General features: G+C 42.4%; 1 protein-coding gene across 1 annotated transcript in view; it reads right to left on the bottom strand.

The window, feature by feature from the left end:
* The window catches only part of LOC141127946 (toll-like receptor 7), a 63,034-nt gene that overhangs the window by 21,793 nt on the left and 17,624 nt on the right, over positions 1-23,617 (bottom strand). Inside the window, exon 3 of the mRNA XM_073614857.1 lies at positions 14,617-14,711. Within this exon, the coding sequence (XP_073470958.1) occupies positions 14,617-14,655 (39 nt within the window). The 5' untranslated portion in view covers positions 14,656-14,711. The remainder of the gene's footprint in view (positions 1-14,616; positions 14,712-23,617) is intronic.

Genomic DNA, 23,617 nt, shown 5'->3' with positions numbered 1-23,617 from the left:
GAAGGTACATTAGTGAAGAGGCCTACACGTTTCTGAGCATGACAGATAGTGAAGAGGAAGTCACTCATCTGTCAGATTCAGGCTCAGAATACGATCCTGTAGAGGACAGCGGCTCCATGACAGATAGCTCTGACGACGGAGTTGTGATCCCTGCCAAGGTCAGGCGTACCAGACCCAGATCTACTTCTGCTGTTGTTGAGGTGCAAGAATCGCAGGTCCCTCGTATGGAGCAGAGCAGTACTAGCGCCGCTATTCCTTCTGGTGAACTGGCAAGCACCAGCGGCCTAGTACACCCTGGTCGTACATCCAGCACTGCAATAACACTTGGTGACGTGGCGAGTCCCATAAGTGCAGTTCAAGCTGGTGAGGTGGCAAGCACAAGTATTGTCCCGCTGCCACCAAGAAGAAGATGAACACAGGCCCGTCGTGCCCATAGTGCCCTTCCTGCTGCAATCACCAATCCTAATTGGGAACCCACCACTTCTGCAGCACCCGTACTTCCCCCATTCACTGGCATTCAACCCGGCATTCAGGTGGAAACAGTTGATTTTACGTCACTTGATTTTTATTCGCTGTTTTTCCCCGAAGATCTCTATAGATCTATTGTGGATCTATTGTGGACCAAAGCAATTTGTACACTGGTCAACACATCGCCACTATTCCCCAGTCCTCCCTTGCCAGAGATTGGAAACCAATTACAGTTTCCGAATTTAAGATCTTTCTGGGCCTTTCCCTCAACATGGGCATAACTAAAAAGAGTGAGTTGCGGTCATATTGGTCCACTGACCCAATTCATCATATGCCCTTGTTCTCTGCCTCTATAACCAGGGCACGATATGAGCAGATTTTGCGGTTCATGCACGTCAACAACAATGAACTCTGACGTCCTTGTGGAGACCCTGGATACGATCCGCTCTACAAAATTCGGCCCCTCGTAAACCACTTCAACCAACGTTTTGCAGACTTGTTTACACCCCATCAAGTTGTCTGCGTTGATGAGTCCCTGATTAAGTTTTCTGTCCGCTTGTCATTCAAACAGTACCTTCCTAGCAAGCGTGCCAGATACGGGGTCAAGATGTGTAAGCTCTGTGACAGGGCCACATGTAGTTTTATGGTTTACGAGGGAAAAGATAGTCACGTAGAGCCGACAAACTGCCCTGACTACATAGGAAGCGCTGGCAAGATTGTGTGGGACTTGGTGTCACCCGTATTCGGAAAGGGGTACCACTTGGACAATTATTACACGAGCGTGCCACATTTTAGTCACTTGTTTGATTATCAGATTGAAGCATGTGGCACCGTGCGACCTAATCGCTGGGGCTTTCTCCAGCAGGTTGTAGATTCTTGTCTTAGGCTGGGGGAGAGAGCCTGCTTGAAGTGTAATAACTTGCTCGCTGTGAAGTGGAGGGATAATAAGAATGTTTTCATTCTTACCTCTCTTCATGCAGACACGACGGTCCAAATTCCTACTGCGACTGGTGTTGTGGAGAAACGCCTCTGTGTCCATGAATATAACCTTAACATGGGAGGGGTGGACCTCAACGACCAGTTGTTGGCGCCGTACCTAGTTGCCCGTAAGGCCAGACGCTGGTACAAGAAAGTGTCTGTTTATTTATTTCAATTGGCTTTGCTGAACGCTCATGTGCTATACAGAGCTTCAGGACGGACTGGATCCTTCCTTAAATTCCAGGAAGAAGTCATCAGAGCCCTTCTGTATCCAGATGGTGCTCCACCTCACCTTCCCAATCCAAATGCAGTAAGCCGGCTGCATGAGATGCATTTTCCTTATGTCCTCCCGAGTACCCCTACCCAACGAGCCCCCAAAAGAAGATTTTGTGTCTGCACTGCAGCAAGCGCGGATATAAGCGTGACACCCGCTAATATTGTCCCTCCTGTCCTGACAATCCTGGTCTTTGCATTGGTGAATGTTTTGAACGCTACCATACACTAGTTGAGTTTTTGCGTAGGGTACAGCACTGCACAGACTAGGCACACTTTCACAGGGTCTCCCAAGATGCCATCTCATTTTGAGAGACCCGAACCTGGTACCAGTTACAAAAGTTACAGTTACCTAAAAAAAGTGTAAAAAAAAAAAAAAAACACAAAAAAATATATAAAATAAAAAAAACAAAAATAGTTGTCATTTTTTTATTCTCTCTCTCTCTCTCTCTATTCTCTCTCTAGTGCTCTTTTTTAATGTATTCTATTCTGCAATGTTTTATTGTTGTTATGTTTTATCATGTTTGCTTTTCAGATATGCAATTTTTTTTTCACTTTACTGTTTACTGTGTTTTATAGTTAACCATTTTTTTTGTTTTCAGGTACGCAATTCAGCTGCAGCATGGATTTATTTATCTTGACAGCAACAGCATTTGCTCCCACGATACATAAAGCCGTGACTCCAGCGCTGTCGGAGGTTATTTCACCACCACAGTTACATACTTCAGCATATATGCCGAAGCATGGGGGCAGCAGGGGCGGAGGAGTGATTTGCTCCTACCTTTTGCAGGAGGATGCCCCCATACTTCAGCATATATATATTTTAGGCACAGGTTGCGTTAAAAAATGTTTTATTTTTTACTATTTTTTTTTGTAATTGCTTTGCAGGTATGGTAAGTCTTACTGGTATACTGTAATGTTATTTTGTTTTATTGTTAACCATCATTTGCTTAGCAGGTACGCCATTCAGTTGCAGCTCGGATTTATTTATCTTGACAGCAACAGCGTTTGCTCCCACGATATATAAAACCGTGACTCCAGCGCTGTCGGAGGTGATTTCACCACCACAGTTACATACTTCAGCATATATGCCGAAGCATGGGGGCAGCAAGGGCGGAGGAGCGATTTGCTCCTACCTTTTGCAGGAGGATGCCCCCATGCTTCGGCATATATAAACAGTGCATGTATGCCCATCATTAGAAGTGGGTGGATGAAGGGAGGTATTCTAATGGTGGGCATACCTAAACCTGAAGGCATCATTCTGGTATAACCACTCAAAGTCCAGCAACATACCAGTACGTTGCTGGTCCTTGTTGGGCATATATTGTAAACTTTTTTTTCATTCAGTCTGTGGGCTGAACGAAAAAAAGAGATTGATCGGTGGGTATACAATATATGCCCAACAAGGACCAGCAATGTACTGGTATGTTGCTGCACTTTGAGTGGTTATACCAGAATGATGCCTGCAGGTTTAGGTATTATCTTGGTATCATTCTTTTCAGCCAGCGGTCGGCTTTCATGTAAAAGCAAACCTAGCAGCTAATTAGCCTCTAGACTGCTTTTACAAGCAGTGGGAGGGAATGCCCCCCCCCACCATCTTTCATGTTTTTCTCTGGCTCTCCTGTCCCAACAGGGAACCTGAGAATGCAGCCGTTGATTCGGCCAGCTGACCATAGAGCTGATTAGAAACTAGAATGGCAATCATCTCTATGGCCTAAGAAACCTGACGCTACGAGCATTTTATGACTTAAATTTCGCCGGATGTAAACAGCGCCATTGGGAAATTATTTTATCCCACTGATCTTGGTGTGGTCAGATGCTTTGAGGGCAGAGGAGAGATTTAGGGTCTAATAGACCCCAATTTTTTCAAAAAAGAGTACCTGTCACTACCTATTGCTATCATAGGGGATATTTACATTCCCTGTGATAACAATAAAAATGCTAAAAAAAAAAAAAAAAAAAAAAAAATATGAAAGGAACAGTTTGAAAATAAGATAAAAAAGCAAAAAAAATATTAAAGAAAAAAAAAAAAAAAGCACCCCTGTCCCCCCCACTCTCGCGCAAAGGCGAACGCAAGTGTCGGTCTGGCATCAAATGTAAACAGCAATTGCACCATGCATGTGAAGTATCACCGCGAAGGTGATATCGAGGGCAGTAATTTTAGCAGTAGACCTCCTCTGTAAATCTAAAGTGGTAACCTGTAAATGCTTTTAAAAATGTATTTAGTTTGTCACCACTGTACGTTTGTGCGCAATTTTAAAGCATGTCGTGTTTGGTATCCATGTACTCGGCCTAAGATCATTTTTTTAATTTCATCAAACATTTGGGAAATATAGTGTGTTTTAGTGCATTAAAATTTTAAAAAGTGTGTTTTTTCAAAAAATGCTTTTGAAAAATCGCTGCGCAAATACTGTGTGAAAAAAAAAGGAAAACACCCACCATTTTAATCTGTAGGGCCTTTGCTTTAAAAAAATATATAATGTTTGGGGGTTCAAAGTAATTTTCTTGCAAAAAAAAATAATTTTTTCATGTAAACAAAAAGTGTCAGAAAGGGCTTTGTCTTCAAGTGGTTAGAAGAGTGGGTGATGTATGACATAAGCTTCTAAATGTTGTGCATAAAATGCCAGGACAGTTCAAAACCCCCCCAAATGACCCCATTTTGGAAAGTAGACACCCCAAGCTATTTGTTGAGAGGCATGTCGAGTCCATGGAATATTTTATATTGTAAAAACAAGTTGCGGGGAAAAAGACACATTTTTTTTTTGCACCAAGTTGTCACTAAATGATATATTGCTCAAACATGCCATGGGAATATGTGAAATTACACCCCAAAATACATTCTGTTGCTTCTCCTGAGTTCGGGGATACCACATGTGTGAGGCTTTTTGGGAGCCTAGCCGCGTACGGGACCCCGAAAACCAAGCACCGCCTTCAGGCTTTCTAAGAGTGTACATTTTTTATTTCACTCTTCACTGCCTATGACAGTTTCGGAGGCCATGGAATGCCCAGATGGCACAAAACCCAAATGATCCCATTTTGGAAAGTAGACACCCCAAGCTATTTGCTGAGAGGTATGGTGAGTATTTTGCAGACCTCACTTTTTGTCACAAAGTTTTGAAAATTGAAAAAAGAAAAACATTTTCTTGTCTTTCTTCATTTTCAAAAAGAAATGATAGCTGCAAAATATTCACCATGCCTCTCAGCAAATAGCTTGCGGTGTCTACTTTCCAAATTGGGGTCATGGGGGGGGGGGGTTGTGCTATCTTGGCATTTTATGGCCTACGAAACTATGATAGGTAGTGAGGAGTGAAATCAAAAATTTACGCCCTTAGAAATTCTGAAGGCAGTGATTGGTTTTCGGGGCCCCGTATGCAGCTAGGCTCCAAAAAAGTCTAGCACATGTGGTATCTCCGTACTCAGGAGAAGAAGCAGAATGTATTTTGGGATGTAATTTCACATATGCCCATGGCATGTTTGAGCAGTATATCATTTAGTGACAACTTTGTGCAAAAAAAAAAAAAAGTTTGTCATTTTCCCACAACTCTTGTCAAAATATAAAATATTCCACGGACTCAACATGCCTCTCAGCAAATAGCTTGGAGTGTATACTTTCCAAAATGGGGTCATTTGGGGGGGTTTTGTGCCATCTTGGAATTTTATGGCCTTCAAAACTATGATAGGTAGTGGGGAGCGAAATAAAAAATGTACTCCCTTAGAAATCCCGAAGGCGGTGCTTGGTTTTCGGGGCTCCGTACGTGGCTAAGCTCCCAAAAAGTCCAACACATGTGGTATCCCCATACTCAGGAGAAGCAGCTAAATGTATTTTGGGGTACAATTCCACATATAACCATGGCATGTGTGAGCAATATATCATTTTTTTTATCATTATTCAATCACTTGGGTCAAAACAATTTAATATTCTGTGGGCTTAACATGCCTCTCAGCAATTTCCTTGGGGTGTCTACTTTCCAAAATGGGGTCATTTGGGGAGGTTTTGTACGAGTGGGAGATATAAGAGTGGGAGATATAAGACTGTTCTATTGGCCACAGGAGAGCATGTGACTTCCTTTGTTGCCACATGACTCTCAGGCTTCTAGTGATTGAGACGTGATTCGTCTCTCGAGATCATGTGACTATGTCAGCAGACATGTCACGTGATCATTTCCCTGTCGTTCTTCCTGTTTACTACACAGATCCAATAAGAAGGATCGTGCAGTATGCAATACGATTGGCCATGCTAGGAATGATGCGGTCATGTGACCCACAGGGGGCTTTCATTAATAACCTGCATAATGTTTCCCGGGATACCCACATTTACAATCTGGATTTAGGCATTATGTATATGCTTTTACTGTACTGATGCATTGTAGAACTCTGAGTGGGCACAGATGATTACAGCACTGCGGAAATCATGATCATTTGGGTTCTCTCCCTATCATCCCTATCATCTTGATTGTTATTATCTTTATTCTTATTAATTCCCCATTGGTCAAGGGATATGTGCCTTCCCCATTAGTGGGTGGCCTCATTGGACAGTCCCAGGCAGTCAGCTGATTCCTCTTTGGCCTATCAGGAGTCGATTTGTCACATGACTCCATTGCTGGCGTTTGATTGGCCATATGATTGGCATAGTTTTTATATAAATTTGTACAGTGTAGGAGAGGAGTTTGATGCCCCTGTTGAAGTCCATGTGGACGAAACGCGTCGGTTGAGCCTTACTCTTTCCTACACTTGATTTTATTGTTTTACACGTGATCACGTTTTTATATCGTTTGTTGATTATTGGTTATAGCCAATAAAATACGTCATTTGATCTGCACTATTGGCGTCCTATCTATCTTTTTGGGAACCATCCATGCTCTGGAGACTTGTTTGTGGCGGAGAATTCCCCCTCGGGCTTCTGAACGGACAGTCGTGACGTGGACCATAGAGGATAGATTCCTACTCGAGATCCGGGATTTCCAGGACCAACCATCGTCCAACCATCGTCCATTAAGGATCTCAGAGCCTGTTTGATTCTGTGTCACCGGCATCCGAATCCACTCCTGATGGTAAGCGTATTCCATCTATTCACTTCCCATGATCGTACTCATGATATACAAGAGAAGTTTTCTACATCAGTCCAACATTCGTATTTAGCCTATGTTTGGGACTCTCTTGTATCAGATTCATAGCCATACATTGGGACTTTACTATATCCTGTCTAATATTCAATTTTTTGGTATTATGCTTCAGCTTTGGTATTGTGTTTCAGCTATGTATATATTGGTAATGGTCACCATGTCTGATGTGCCTTTTACCATTGGTTATCATTTTTAGCGCTGCATTTCACTTTTACCACTGAGGTTTTGTACTGCCCTGCCATTTTAGCACCTCAAGAAATTAGATAGGCAGTCATAAACTAAAAGCTGTGTAAATTACAGAAAATGTACCCTAGTTTGTAGACGCTATAACTTTTGCGCAAACCAATAAATATATGCTCTTTGACATTTTTTTTTACCAAAGACATGTGGCCGAATACATTTTGGCCTAAATGTATGGCTAAAATTGAGTTTATTGGATTTTTTTTATAAAAAAGTAGAAAATATCATTTTTTTTTCAAAATTTCTGTCTTTTTCCGTTTATAGCGCAAAAAATAAAAACTGCAGAGGTGATCAAATACCATCAAAAGAAAGCTCTATTTGTGGGGAAAAAAAAGATGCAAATTTTGTGTGGGTACAGCATTGCATGACCGCGCAATTAGCAGTTAAAGCAACGCACTGCCAAATTGTAAAAAGTGCTCTGGTCAGGAAAGGGGTAAATCCTTCCAGGGCTGAAGTGGTTAAAGCGAAACAATAAAAATTAAAAAATTCCTTTAAATAAAGTGCATGGGAGAGGTCCCTTAGTATGCTTATAAAGTGGCCCATCTGTACCGTGTATAGAACTTGCTGCAGCATGACTGACATATATGACATATATGAATTGATTTTCCCTGCAAGCTTTCTTTATTTTTTTAACGGCTTGGGGAGCCAGTCTGTATGATGAGGCCACAATTTAGTGCACTTGGAACAAGATAAGTGATTTTTTGGATAAATCCTGGTGTCTATTTGGCAGACTTTGAATGGAAATAACACATTTTTGCACCACAGTGAACAAGCCTTATGTGAAGAAGCCAAATTGTAGTACACTCAGGCCAAGATTAACAATTATTTTTTAGATAAATTCTGGTGTCTCTTTCACAGACTTTGGATAGAAGTAGGCGAAGAAAAATTGGGCTTTTGGTGTTGGTGGTGCAAAAAACATACAAAAATGATGTCCAACAATAACCTCAAAAGATAAGTTTCAAAATAATTTCAAAATAATTTTACAAAACAAATATGGAAATTGCTTTTTTCTCTCATCTCGCCATCTTCTTCCTCCTCTTCTACTCTTCATATATTCATATATACAATACATTTTTACACCTTATTAGAACTTCTCCAAGATGTCCAGACAAAGCCCCATCATTATACTCTTCTGTATTGGCGAGCTGCATGTTCATGTAGCCATCCACAGAGACCAGGTATCCCTTGTATTCCATACCCCACTTCAGTTTCACCATTTCTGGCTTACCAGTAAGGCCATTAAGGAATGGTTTTGGGTTTAGTGGCAAACTCATTCTGCCACTGAAGCCGCTGCCGATCTACAGACCAGTGAAAGGAAGAGCATTTCCCAGCGGAATGCTCCGAGAACACACCGCCAGAGAGAGCAGGAAATGGCTTGAGGTACTCTTAAAGAAAGCAAGAATTGGCCTTTCTGTAAAAAAATGTAAGTTATATGCACCTGTCAAACAGGTGCAGAAAAATTGGGCTTTGGGTGTTGGTGGTGCCATCACACCATACCCTATAGAGATACTCTTGATGAAAGCAAAAATTGGCTTTGCTGTGAAAAATTTTAATTATATGCACCTATCTAACAGGTGTGGAAAAATTGGTCCTTGGGTGTTAATTGTGCCCATGAAACCTATACCAAAAAATTAAAATCAACACCCACAAAGCTAGGCAGCCTTGACAGTCTTGCAGAGATTCCAGATTCAAAAAACATTTAAACAGTGACATTGGCATCAGGGGCTTAATACCTGCTACTAATCCAGGACTGATTCATTTTGACAAATGTCAGCCAGTCAACGGAGTCTATGGACAGACACGCTCTTTTATATGTCACAACAATTCCCTCAGCACCCAATGCCCATTCAAGGCACGCTGGATGCAGGGCAGCCCAGCAGCTCAATTGCATACTGGGAAAGTTGTGGCCAGTGGTCTATTCTCATGACCCAGTAACCCAGTGGATTGTCTACTGGAAAGCTCTCCATGTCTTTTCACCCCCAAATAATCTTCCACCATATGATGCAGATGCTGCCGATGGAATGTGGAGGCTGACAGCCCTGAGCGGCAAGGATTAAAAAATGTTTTAAATGCATCACTTAGGCGGCCCCCTTCTCCACCGCTCCTCCTTTGACCAACAGAAGCCTCAAAACTTCCTTTTCCATGAGACTAACATAAACTCCTCTTTAAGGTGTCCTCAAGATAATTAATCCTGTGTCCCCTCTGCAAGGGCAGGGTGAGTTCCAAGACTTTCCAAGACGGTGGTCAGGGAGGGTTGCCAACCAATAATGATCCTTCTCCTTGATGCCACAAATTATTGGGTCTTTTCGCAGGCTTTGAGGAATAAGGGAGCCCATGCACCGCAAGTTTGCGGAGGCATGAGAAGCAGAGTCGTCCGGGTCACTGAGGATTACACTATCTGGAACCGCCTCCTCCCAGCCACGTACTACTCCCAAGGTTTCTGGCAACAGAAAACCATCTCTTATGGCTGGACGTATGTCTTCCTCTGCTTTAATGCCTCCAAAACTGCCAGAATGCTCCTCCATCTCCTCTTGTGTGTTCTGTGGCGTCGCAAGAATGATGTCTGCATAAAGTGGGCCTTGAGAGGAAAGGAAGTCCTCCTCTTCCTCCTACTGCTCTGCCTTGAGTGCCCTATCCATAATGTCATGCAGAGTATGCTCCAGCAGGAACACAACAGTGATTGTCACAGGCATGCATTGTCACGGCTCACCATCCTTGTGGCCTCCTCAAATGGTGACAGTACAAATTGTGACAGTACAAATGGTGACTAGCTAACCTGTTTATGGCTCTTTTTGTCGTCCATGTTTGCCAGAGACTCCAACTTGTGTTGTGGGCAAGGTACATTGATGACATCCTCCTCCTTTGGGATGATAGTCGTGAGGACCTTGAGCTCTTTATGAGTCATCTCAATACTAACACTAGGGGCATCAATCTCAACTTCGAGGCCAGCCAATCAATCATCCATTAACTTTTTGGATCTTAGTATTACAAGAAATGGTAATCAATTCAATACTTCCACCTATTTCAAAAATATGGACAGGAATTCTTATATCCCCATAGACAGCTGCCACCACGAGCCATGGCTCAATCCGTCCCAAAAAGCCAATACATGCGCATGAAGCGCAATTGTACGAACAATGAAGACTTCTTGGCACAGGCTGCTGTTCTAACAGAAAGGTTTAGAGAGAAGGGATATGCTAATGACTATTTGATGAATATCCTGGGTGAAATCAATCTTATGAGCAGAGATGACCTTCCGAGGGTTAAACCACCACATGAGGATACAATCTCCCAGGCCCCATTTGTCCCCACGTACTCTGTTCAGCATAAAAACATCAGGAACTTGATCAGAAAACATTGGCATATCATTAATAATGACCCAGTACTACGTACAGCCCTTCCTGAGAGACCACAAATTATATATAAGGGAGCCCCCTCTCTCAGTGATAGAGTGGCGCCTAATGTTCTAAACTCTCCAGTTAAGAAAGAAGGCTTTTTTGGGAATCTTACAGGGTTTCACAAATGTGAAAAGGTGTCGTGTGTGCTCCCTTAATGGGTGCACACAGAGACGCACACATAGGTTCTGTTCAACCAGCACTTCTAAGGGATATGAAGTAAAGCCCTTTATCATCTGTGCAATAGAGGGGGTAGTATATTTGATCCAGTGCCCCTGTGGGCTCCAATATGTGGGCCGGACAAAGCGCCCTCTCATGGTAAGACTCAATGAGCACATTACTAATATGAAAAGTGGATTTCCTAAGCATTCACTGTCCAAGCATTATCTCTTGGCTCATAATAAGGACCCCTTTAAAATCATCTTCATGGGAATTGATAAATACCACCCACAGTGGAGAGGCAGCTCCTTAGTCAGAAGCATATCCAGACTCAAAATGTCTTGGATACACAGGTTGAGATGTTATGTCCCATTTGGGTTAAATGTGGACGTTAATGCGTTCATAGACAACTCATGAACATGAAACTTTTAATCCTGCTGTATGTTTTTTATGCTTATCCCTAATAGTTCTCTAATATGTATGTACTGGTGTGTACTCCTTTGAGTCAGTGGTGGGGACACCTGTAATATGGGGAAACCTTTTTTGGGTTCCCCATGTTATGGCCGGATGGTTTGTCTTTGTCCCTACTGGTCTAGCTATGGGCAGATCATTGTTAACCAACTAATTAATGTTGTTTACATATTGCTTGTTCAATTGACTTCTTATTAACCTATTAACCTATAAGTTAATTTGGGACCAACCCTCATGGCACGAGTTTTCTCTGTCATCAGATGTGTTGGGTCCTAGCCAGTTGGGGTACATTTAATGTTGGAACCCATCTCCTATATCCCAGATTGGACTGGTAACATCATCTAATTTACAGTCATCTTTCTATATTTGATGCCTGGCCCATATCTCAATTGACGACATTCACATAGTGCTGTTGTATTGATATACATTTCTTCATACACTGCTATATTTATTTATCTATTGGGGTGCTTCCCTTTAATTAGATAACTGATCATTTTTTATCCTGTTCTCTGTTCTCTTAGATAAATTTACCATTTTTAGTATAATTTTCTCTGAATAGCTTCAGGGTTTTTAACTCTTCTGCCAGCTTCCAAAATGGTGGATCCGGAGGTTCCGGATCTCCATGCGAAAGTTCAGGGGTTCCGCGACTCAAACCGAGGCTTGGTTCTCCTGCTTCCCATATACAGCGTGATGCGTCAGTGCGTCGCTTGTTCCCCAAGACGATGTCATTGTGTGACGAAACACGCGTCGGGAGTTTGGACGTACTGACGCCATTGCGCTGTCCTCATATGTGGACGAGTGTTCGCTTGTTTGCCGGCCGGCTTTCTCTTTTGCCTTATGATGTTTTATACCATGTAAGTGCAACTATTGTTTTAATAAACTGGAATGTGTTATGGTTTTACACTATGTGAGCTCCTTTTCTCACTTTTTGTTAACTCACTGACCAATCCAGACTTTGAGCATCCGTGAGCATCTACCTGTCAGTTTGTTGTGGCTTACCCTCCTGGACCATTCGATGTGTGGCTGTCACTTCCTTGGACCAAGGACCCTGGCTAGGTTATAGCCGCAGGCCTGCTATAGCTTGCCTCTGGTAAGCCTTCAATTCATATGGTGGAGGTGCACTATTCAACTTGGTGTGTCATTGCATCACTTTGAAGATTCCTTGGTGACTTGTGGATTGACATCTTTCAAACCCGTCTTTTCACTTGTGGATTTTTTCCTCTATGTACTTTTTACCCACATCTATATGTTACTCACCTAACCAGTTGTGGAGCGACAATTATTGAATTATTTACCCATTCATTAACACATATAGGTTTCACTATCACATGTGTGTCACATTTTATATGTAATATATTTTTTAGGGTTTCACAGCACAGCTTTATTTTTGAATGATTCTATTTGGTGTATATGTCACTTTCTAGTTGCAGCTTTTTTAGGGTTGATTTATTAGTGCGGTATCTTTTTTTGTTTAGGTGACAGTACAGTGCATGCATCCTTTATCAACAGCCATTGGCGTGGGGAAAAAAAGCAGAGCCGGCCTGAGCCTGTCGTTATGCCATACTCACTCAGTTACTCATTGATGGCCCTCTGCTGCATGTACAGCTGCTGCAGCATTGCCAAAGTTGAGTTCCACCTGGCGGGCATGTCACAAATCAGGCAGTTTATGGGCAGCTGGAATTCCTGATGAATTTCAGCCAACCTGGCTGTGCATGACCACCTGAAATGGCTACAGACTCTTCTGGATTGCCTTAGAAGATCTTACAAACCTGGATACCTGTTTAAGAAACGCTGCTCCACCAAACTGAGGACATGTGCCAGGCATGGCACATGTGTCATCTTTCCTTTTTGAAGGGCGGACAGAAGGTTAGTGCCATTATCCCACAGCACCATTCCTGGCTCAAGCTTCCATGGCATGAACCACCTCTGGGCCTGCCCCTGCAGAGCTGAAAAAATCTCTGCTCCAGTGTGGCTCCTGTCCCCTAGACAGACCAGCTGAAGCACTGCAGGGCATCTTTTAGCCCCTGGAACTGGTGGTTCATAGGACAATTCAGCAGAGGAGGATTAGGGTGTGGAGCTGACAGGTCTCGCATCATCACCACCAGCTGTATGGAGATGTGTATACTTCCTAGTTGCAAGCAGAGTTACCCAGTGTGCTTTGAACGAAATATATCTTTCCTGACCATGCTTGCTGTAACACGTGTCAGCAGTAAGGTAGACCTTGCCTCTGACTGCCCTGCCCAATGATGCCAAAACATTGCCTTCCACGTGATGGTACAGAGCTGAAATGGCCTTACGTGAAAGAAATAGGGACTGGGAAGATTCCATTGTAGTACAGCACATTCTGCAAATTCACGGAAGGGGGCAGAAGCCACCAGACGGAAAAGCAGGAATTTTAAAGCCAGCAATTTGGACAATCCCTGTGGACACAAACGCTCCTGGCCTCTTCCTAGTGGCATGGGCACATCTGCCTCTCCTTGTTGGCCTCCCAGACATGATGGGGGGGCCGGTTACCCAAATTTAATAGATACTGGGAAATGTGTAATTGGATGCACTTTATTCAATGAAAAGTGGTGTCTGGTACACTTTAAATTGAGGACTGCTGCTTACAGAAATGTAAAAACTATAAAAAAATAAAAAAGGGGGAGCAACAGCATCACAGTCAGAAAAACTGCGGCTGACAATTTAAATTACTAAATGGTATGTAATGCTATGTTAAACACTGCCCTACACTATACTCACACTATACTCAGACTACACTAACACTACACTGACACTCTACAGTAACACACTAACTCACTAGTAGCAAACAGAGCCTTGCTTTATCTATCTCCACTCTAACAACACACTGCAAAAGGTTCCTGTGGGAAGGAACCTTTTATAGTGTGTGGGGTAGGACTATGAGCACTGAGCCATGATTAGGCAAAGTCATCATGACTTTGTCCAATCATGGCTCTGATTGGGCAAAGCTGGTCAGGTGCAATGCTTCATCCAAATAGGTCCCTAGAATGCACGGTGCAGCGTTCAGTACATTGTGGGACTTTCGCCGAGGGCTCCGCAAATTCAGGTGTTCGCTGAACAGGCGATGTTTGAGACGAACTTTTGCATGGCTCGAATTGAAGAGACAGAAGGAATTGAGAAGTTCTGTGGTTAGTTCTCCACAAAGATGTTTGGAACAACCTACCTGCTCAGTTCCTTCAAAAACTGGGTGCAATTGTTCCTAGAGAATCGATGATGTTCGGAAGGCAAAGGGTGGCCACATTAACTATTAATTTGATCTGGATTTCCCTTCTGTTCATTTACTTTCCACTTTAATTGATAAATAATAAACTATTAACACTTCTATTTCTGAAAGAATTCTTAATTTACAGCATTTTTTACACCTGCATAAAACTTTTGCACAGTAGTGTATATTCCAGATTTTTTGCAGCATTCAAAGATAACACCTTTAGCATACACAAGCTCACTTATTACAGTCAAGCAAATGTAGGAACTTGTATTTTTTTTACCTTTTCCCATGCTATAGCTCTGTCACCTTTCTTGCACATGCAAGGTTCCTTTGGCTGTGAGCTCACAACTGGTTTCCTCCACCTCCTGTTGTGCTCTGGTTATACATGTTGATGAAGAAGCAGAAACAAGAGATAACTTATAGTGGTTACAGTGATTCCTTTAAAAATCAGCTATGTTTTTCAAATTTTTAAAGAATATAAAACAAAAATGTAAAAATATTTTTAACATACAACTGAAATGGACAGTACCCTATATGCAGAATACCTCTGGTAGCAATGCAGGGTTTTGGTGGTGTCTTTTTTTATTCTTTCTGTGGGTACAGTGATTGCCATGGATCTGCATCCCTGGATGATGTGATTGACTATGAATTTACAAGGGACATTTTTTTGGGGATAGGTATGAACCTCTCCTCATTCCCATGTGGCGGGGGGGTGGTATTTGGGTGCCCCCTTTTTGGTAGGAGGGGGCTTTCGGATCCTGATAAGCTCCCCACCTTCAGCTCCCCACAGCCACCAGGCCAGGGTTATGGGGAAGAGTCCCTTGCCCTCATCAATATGAGGACGAGGTGCTTTGCCAGGGGGATTCCTTCTGGCAAGATCCCCTCTCCCTCTTAAATGTTGAGAGCATGTGGCCAGGTATGATCATCCCCCTCCTTCCCTGGCCAGCCGTGCTGTATGTTCGGTTCTGATAAGAATTTTTTTTTGGGGGGGGCACTTTGTTTGCGTTGGTTCTCCCTTTAATAAAAAAAATCTGTATCAGACATGAAGGCTTGAATGCCTAAACAGCTATTTGGTTTTGTTGGGGCTGAACCTTGAGGTCATCCCTATCTATAAAGTGTAGTGAGCTTGGTATACAGTATAGGACAGGTTTATCCCTCAAGTTACCGCTGGCACCGTTCTGTCACTCTATCATTCCTGCTCCCACTGCTTCTGAGCTTGATTTAGTAGAAGTAAGGCAGGCACAGCTGGCATGTTTTTTTTTTTTTGCATGAGCAGTCTATAGCAGTGAACCATAGAAAATATAGTGGGAAAAGAACAGTGCACATGTCTGGAAAGGATGGACAATGCCCCACCTACACTGACAGTGGAGAGGTCGATCAGCAGTGCATTGGGAGTGCATTCAGGGCATTAATGCAATGCTATAACAGAAAATGACTTAAAAAAAAAAAAAACACACAGAGCCATGATAAACTTCTTATTTACTATTGATTAATGTTAAAAGCTGAGAGTTTGATGCAATTTTAAACATAATTCAAGAAAACATATGCAAGCTACAGAACCCACCTAGTATGAAGTTATAGTACAAAAACCACCACTAGATGTCACTCTCATATAATATCCTGCTCTACATATTCCACTGGATGTGAGTCCGGAGATCTACCAAATAATGGAAATTATTTAATAGTTAGTACTCTTCCAAATCCAAGATCCCATTGCAAAAGGGTGTAGCTCTAAGGGCACTTTCACACTGTCAGCGCCCGGGCGTCGGCGGTAAAGCACCGCCATTGTTAGCGGCCTTTTACCGTCGTTCTTGCAGTGCTTTTCGGCCACTAGCGGGGCGCTTTTAACCCCCGCAAACAGATAAAAAAGGGTTAAAAGATTTCAATGGGCAGGGGCGCTGTAGGAGTGGTGTATACACTGCTCCTACAGCGCCTCAAAGATGCTGCTTGCAGGACTTTTTTGAGCATCCTGCCAGCGCACCGCTCCAGTGTGAAAGCACTTGGGCTTTCACATTGGAGTGAAAGCCGAGGCGCTTTGCAGGTGCTATTTTTAGCACTGTAGTGCCTGTAAAGCGCCTCAGTGTGAAAGGGGTCTAAAGGTTATTACATATACACCCACCAATTCCAGGGTCCTTTCAGTGAGGGGAAACACCAAAAGTCAGTCCTGGAATGTTCAACTAATTTTCACTGTTACCTTGGAACACCATGAGCTGCAGTGGAACAATAATTTATAGTACTTACAGGGTAAATGTCTATTTGTATTTACTGGCCAGGTGACATTATGGAGGAACTGCAGTCTGCTCACATAATTTGTAATAAAGACATCTTTGCCATTGTATGTTTGCATTCTACATTATTTGACTGTGAAGCACAGAAAGTGCTAATGAGATGAGTAAGTGGGAATATGCAGATAGGCCTCTTGAATGTCTATAGATGCTAGGTATTCCCCTCAGAGAGCCAATAACTGACCCTGGGGAATGCACTTTATAACTAGGAGGTACTGTATTTATCGGCCTATAACACGCACTTTTTCCCTCTTAAAATCAGGGGAAAATCGCGGGTGCGTGTTATACGCCGAACCCCTGCGATCCTGAGCTGAAAGATCTAAAAAATCGCCGACTGCGATTTGAAAATGGCGCCGCTGGCACTGAAATACACAGTGCCGGTGTTCTGCCGAGAAAGTTCCGCTCGGCGGATAAGGACCCCCCCCTACTGCGCAGGCGCTGGGTCTGCGCAGTAGGATCCGGTTGAAATAGCCGACGATAAATAGGGAAAAATCATCTGTACACGGCGCCTGTAAGAGGGCCCCTTGCGGGCTCGCTTCGTTCGCCACGCTTCGGGCAGGGCCTCGGTTCGCTCGGCTCTTTTAGATTCCCCCTCTAGGTCCACTTGGATGGTGGGGAAGGAACCTGGACCCAGGGCGCAGGCGCCGTGTACAGCTGATTGTAGATTTTGTCGTTCGGCTATCTCCCAGGCTGCTAGTAGTTGGTACTGCGCAGGCGCTGCGCCTGCGCAGTACGGGGGGGGAACTTATCAGCCGAGGGAACTTTCTCGGCAAGACACCAGTCCTCGGCTCTTCTCGGCCACTTTCGGCTTCACTCGACGCCGCCCGAACCTAGCCGAGTGTACTCGGCTAGGTTCAGATAGCTCCGCTCACAGTCACGCACATCCCGGGCGGGACTACAAGTGGAGCCGAAAGTGAATGAGGGCCGCCGAGCCGAGGACCGTCTCTGTGTATTTCGGCGCCGGCGGCGCCATTTTCAAATCGCGGTCGGCAATTTTGAAGCCCAGGATGGCAGGGGATCACAGGATCGAAGGCTGCACTGGGGCAAGGCTGCACTGGGGAAGGCTGCACTGACAAGGCTGCACTGCGGAAGGCTGCACTGACAAGGCTGCACTGACAAGGCTGCACTAACAAGGCTGCACTGGGGAAGGCTGCACTAACAAGGCTGCACTGGGGAAGGCTGCACTGAAAAGGCTGCACTGACATGGCTGCACTGGGGCAAGGCTGCACTGAGAAGGCTGCAATGATGGGCATTTAAATGTAAGTTTTCTTCCCTTCAACTTCCCTCCTAAAAGTTTTTTTTCCTTAAAATTCCCTCCTAAACTTGGGGTGCGTGTTATACGCCGATAAATACGGTATTTGTTTAGGGATTTTAGGTCCAGGATAGAATGAATACCCTAAAATAAATGGAAATACCACCAATCCGCCCAATTGGAATAAATAAATTAGTATACCGTGAAATATCGTGAAAATGTGAGAGCAGCACGTTGTATAAATTAGATAGACATGGAGAAACTAACAGATTAGTTAGAACCGCGCTCTCTGCAAAGTGCAAGTGCAAAAACAACCAAATGGTTAACACAAAAAACTATAAAAACGCCAACAATATATGATACCATAAGTGCTTTTTAAACGAAAGTCCAAAATGTAAATATTATTGTGTTCAAATAAACTGTTATTCAAGCTTGACAGACAAAATCTGAATGGTTTCTGGATGAGCTCTTCCTAATATTCGGCGATCATAACAAGGGTTAATCTTCCACCACCAACACCGGTCACACAGTCTACTCACCAGAAAGTAGTACTCTCGTTACAGGAGTCAAGCATGCTTGTATGGAAAATGCCGATTTGGACTCTCACCGCCGTGGCTTGATCCAAGTGTTGTGAGGATGAAGATGCTGTGACCTGCCTGGACACTGGGTGGACTTGTTTAAACCCTCAGTGTGGGATTGATCATTAGACCATCAATGCCATAGGTTGGGAGAAAAAGAAATGTTCCCATAGTGAAGTATGTCAAAATATCAAAAATGTATTAAAAAATCATGATACAAACGATCGTAATGGAACAGATCGAAATAAAAACAAGGTGAAAAAAACTCATACGTTCGTGCAGACAGTCTTTACACAAACACGAATGCTGCTGGTGTTCAGCCACGTGGCTATGGCGGAAGTAAACGTATTATGTTCAGTGTACCCTACCGGTTTCATCAGTACGTTCTGACATCATCAGGGGTCATACGAATGGATATGTCACCTCCATATAAATACAACCGCCAATTAAGAATATCCAATCCAGTGCCATCCTTAACAATTACGAAGAAATATATAATTATAAAGAACTGGATGGATATAAACTTCAAAAAACTAATATATTAAAATGTTATTATTCAAAAAAAAATTTAAAATTAAAATTAATTTCATTTACATAACGAATGTGTCAAACACATCCAAACTGCCATGCCATCTCCATGTCCCCTCTTCTGAAAAACCCTATAGGGTGAGCGGTCTCTTTGTGGGTCATCTCCCTGATAGAGGGGCTGAAACCTGTTATATGTAGTGATTTCATATCCCCTATAAAAGCCGTATTGGTTGGAATTGTAATTGGGAACGGGGTGGGATACGTGACCAGAAATTGCGCTGGTTCCTCTATTACTACCTCCTCAGTTACCCTTATTACCCCGGGTGGAGGGACCAGACACATGACCCCGGTGGCCACCCCCGGTGTGGAACATAGAGGGGCATTTTTTTTATTGTAAGAAGTGTAAGGCCTGCAAGTTGACTAGATATAATGTGAGAAAAGTGGAAAACTTTACGTTTTTCAGTACAGGCAAAGAGTATAGGATTGTTAAATTAATTTCATGCAAATCCACCCATATGACATATCATATTATTTGCCCTTGTGGGTTACAGTATGTGGGACATACAAAAAGAAATCTCTGTACACGTATTAATGAACACCTCACCAACATAAAAAATGGGTTTCAAAAGCACAGCCTCTCTAACCACTTCAGAATCCATCACAATAGGGACCCCAGTTTAGCCAGATTTTTTGGTATAGACAGATTAGATGCTGACTGGAGCGGAGGGAATATGGTTTAGAGAATCTCAAAAAACGAGACGGAATGGATATATAAATTAAATACACTCACTCCGGCATCAATGTTGATATTGTTCTGAACTGTTATCTGTCTAATTTTTTAACTATATTTTGTAAAAGGATTAATCCATTCCAGTATCATCTTTGTTTTATGAATTACCCTTAAATAATAATATCCTTTTTCAATTCACTTTATTCAATTTTCTCAATTTACAATTAGCCACAAGATGGCAGTTTAGATATTATATTCAATTTTCTCAATTTATATTTTTTTATTGTAGTTGACTATTTCAGCCACAAGATGGCAGTTTAGGTATTTTTGCCATATAATTGTAATTTGGCTTTTAGCCACATGGTGGCAGTCTATGTTAATATGAATTTGTCATTTGGTTGCAGTTCAACTTTTCGGCCACAAGATGGCAGTTTGGATGTGTTTGACACATTCGTTATGTAAATTAAATTAATTTTAATTTTTTTTTTAATAATAACATTTTAATATATTAGTTTTTTGATGTTTATATCCATCCAGTTCTTTATAATTATATATTTCTTCGTAATTGTTAAGGATGACACTGGATTGGATATTCTTAATTGGCGGTTGTATTTATATGGAGGTGACGTATCCGTTCGTATGACCCCTGATGACGTCACAACGTACTGATGAAACCGGTAGGGTATATCGGACGTAATACGTTACTTCCGCCATAACCGCGTGGCTGAACAACAGCGGCGTTTGTGTTTGTGTAAAGACTGTCTGCACGAACGTATGCAGTTTTTTCACCTCGTTTTTATTTCGATCTGTTCCATTACGATTGTTTGTATTATGATTTTTTAATAAATTTTTGATATTTTGACATACTTCACAACATTCCTTTTTTCTCCCAACCTATGACATTGATGGTCTAATGATCAACCCCGCACCGAGGGTTTAAACAAGTCCACCCAGCGTGCTTGACTCCTGTAATGAGAGTCACTACTTTCTGGTGAGTAGACTGTGTGACCGGTGTTGGTGGTGGAAGATTAACCCTTGTTATATTAATATTACAAAGACCTCATCCAGAAACCATTCAGATTTTGTCTGTCAAGCTTGAATAACACTTTATTTGAACACAGTAATATTTACTTTTTGGGCTTTAGTTTAACCTCTTCAGATCCGCGCTATTGCCAAATGACGGCAACAGCGCGGATCTACATTCCCGGCACTATGTCTATTGACGTCATCCCGTGCATGAGCGGCCTGTGCGCCCCCTGCAGGGCTGTGCGCGGCGCGCTCGGTGATCAGCGAGTCTATGAGACTCACCTGATCACAGATCAGAGTAAGGGGTCGGTCCCGACCCTTTACCACATGATCAGCTGTCAACCAATGTGGATCAATCGATCAACTTGAGTACATTCAGCCTGCCCATACATGGTTGAAATCTCGGCCAGTCCCTGCTAAACTGGCTAAGATTCGAACTGTCTATATGTGTCTTTGGGTAGGCTGCATGAGCTAGAATTGAATGCAAAGACTGGTGTTAAAACCAGGCTCCTTCTCCAATGCAAGGGAATCATTGTCATTCATCAGTCTGAGCAGTTTGCATGTTTTGCAGGTCTTCGGCAGAGCAAATCTTTGCCTAAGCTTTTGCCTCAGTTTGACCTTGGGTCTGGTTTCTGCCATTGCTATTATTGAGGGTATTCCCCTGTGGGATACTCTCAAAGTAAAGTGCGGAAATGGGGTGAGCATGTCTGAGAAGGAGAACGCAGCAACCCACGAGGTGACTGTCTTGTGGAGTCCTCATGGCAAAAAGGAGGGAGGAAGTGCCTGAGTATCTTATGAAGGGTCTAGGCAGAGATATAGGAGGGACCCAACAGACTCCACTTAGCAGTAGCAGTATATTGTGCGACCTGTGGTGTAACACCTGGTCATCCACCTGAGACTAGTCTCTGAGAGATTCAATTTTAACTCCAAGTTTGAAATGCTAAAAGCTGCACTCCAGCATAAGATTATATTGACAAAACACCAGAGTCATGTGTATTGTTATTGAATCCTGGTGTGCTTTGTGTATTTTTCCAGATCTGTGCAGTTATTCATTGTGACACTTTGGGGGAGATTTACTAAAACTGGAGTACCCAGAAACTGCTGCAGCTCTGCATTGTAGCCAATCAGCTTCTAACTTCAGCTTGTTCAATTAAGCTTTGATAATAAAACCTGAAAGGTGATTGGTTTCTGTGCAGAACTGCACCAGATTTTGCACTCTCCAGTTTTAGTAAATCACCCCATTTGCCTCATTGCAAGAGCTTCCTGTAATTAAAAAAAAACTATTGGTTTGATTCCTGGGACCAACTTTTTTGATGAGAGCTTGCCACATTTTATCCTTTTTGAGTACTTAATGATTTATTTTAATATATTTTTTTTAATGTGGCTTCACACTATGTTTTTGGTTGAACTAGATGGACTTGTGTCTTTTCAACCTGACTAACTATGTGGCTTTTCTGACCTTTTTCTTTCTCATGATTCCAAAATGTCAGTCCATGGATGTCACATACATGAGGTTATAGCGGAATCCAGTGGAGCCTTCTAATCCTGAGCAGGATAGCAGTCTGACACAAACGCATTTTGACTCTTTTTAACCTAAAGAGTACATTTGCTTTGGTAAGAGTTTTACTGTACCACAAGTGACAGAGCACATGAGGTGTTGGTGTCTTCAACTGTTACCAATACTATGGCATCCATCGTTGTGAATTAATCATATTTGCAACATTTGGGACTGTTTGTCACTTGCACATTTATACCCAATTTTTACTTAATCTATTCATATGAATATTCATTATCTTATGTATCTTACATTTTTAGTGCAGCACTTTTTGAGAATTTTTCTTGTGATAAAAACCGGTCACTGATGCGCTCTCTTTCCTTATGCAGCGTGACTGGCCCTGTCCTCATTCCCTTCTGTAGTTTTTTGTAGGCAGCCTGTAATAAGTGGAGTCTGTTGGGTCCCTCCTATATCTCTGCTCTATGCACAGGCAATGTACAGCACAGTGATCATGTCACTAACATTTACATGGTAAAATCTGGGTTTGCAAAGTTTTTGGTACACATAGTGGATAAATAAAATAAAATTTTATTTATAAAATAAAATTAAATAAAACATTTTGCTTCAGTGGAAGTATTCAGCACACTATTCCCAACACATACAGAAATATTTGGAGCAGGATCTTCTTAGTAGCAGTAAAAAATATAATAAACAGTCACAGAAAGCCTAATAATCCATATTTAGATCAGTTCACGCATTTTGTGATGGTTACCACTTCTTCAGGACTAAAATGACAGCTTCCCTATGTAAGTTGGCAACAGACAAAGATCCACCTCACATAAAAGTCACCTATCCAGTGGTTGATCTAAAGGTTGACCCTCCACCCCCCCCCCCCCGGCCTGTGGGGGCATACATAAATTAGGCACTGGACCCCATACACATGGATAGGGATAAGGCAGGGGTGGTCAAGAGCCACAGTGCGGTCACGTTCTACCTGTCAGACGGTTGCGATTTAGATCTAGATATTTCCTGAGGAAGTGGATGCCAGTCTACAAAACATGTAAAGATATTAAGCTTCTCACACTAATCATGGAACCATAAACATCGCTTGTTAATGATGGAATATAATACTATCATGTAATTGGTGGATATATTTGTTGTGAAAATTGTACATAATAAGGGTCATTTTTTGGTGGGGTAAGAAACAAGTTAACACATTAGTGGTGGCTGTGTATAAAATACCATGTTTTACCAATTTTAAGCAGCTATCAATTATACCATTAAAGCGTAACTCCACTTTTTTTGAGAAAAAACATTTCCCTCTGGGTGATCTATGTACATTGCAAGGATTACAACAACCTTTGTTGCAGATTCCTACCTTTTGTTA

This window comes from Aquarana catesbeiana, linkage group LG02 (assembly GCF_042186555.1).
Source record: "Aquarana catesbeiana isolate 2022-GZ linkage group LG02, ASM4218655v1, whole genome shotgun sequence".
NCBI lineage: Eukaryota > Metazoa > Chordata > Amphibia > Anura > Ranidae > Aquarana > Aquarana catesbeiana.
Note: the sequence above shows the minus strand (reverse complement) of the source record. Positions and strands in the feature narration are given on the sequence as shown.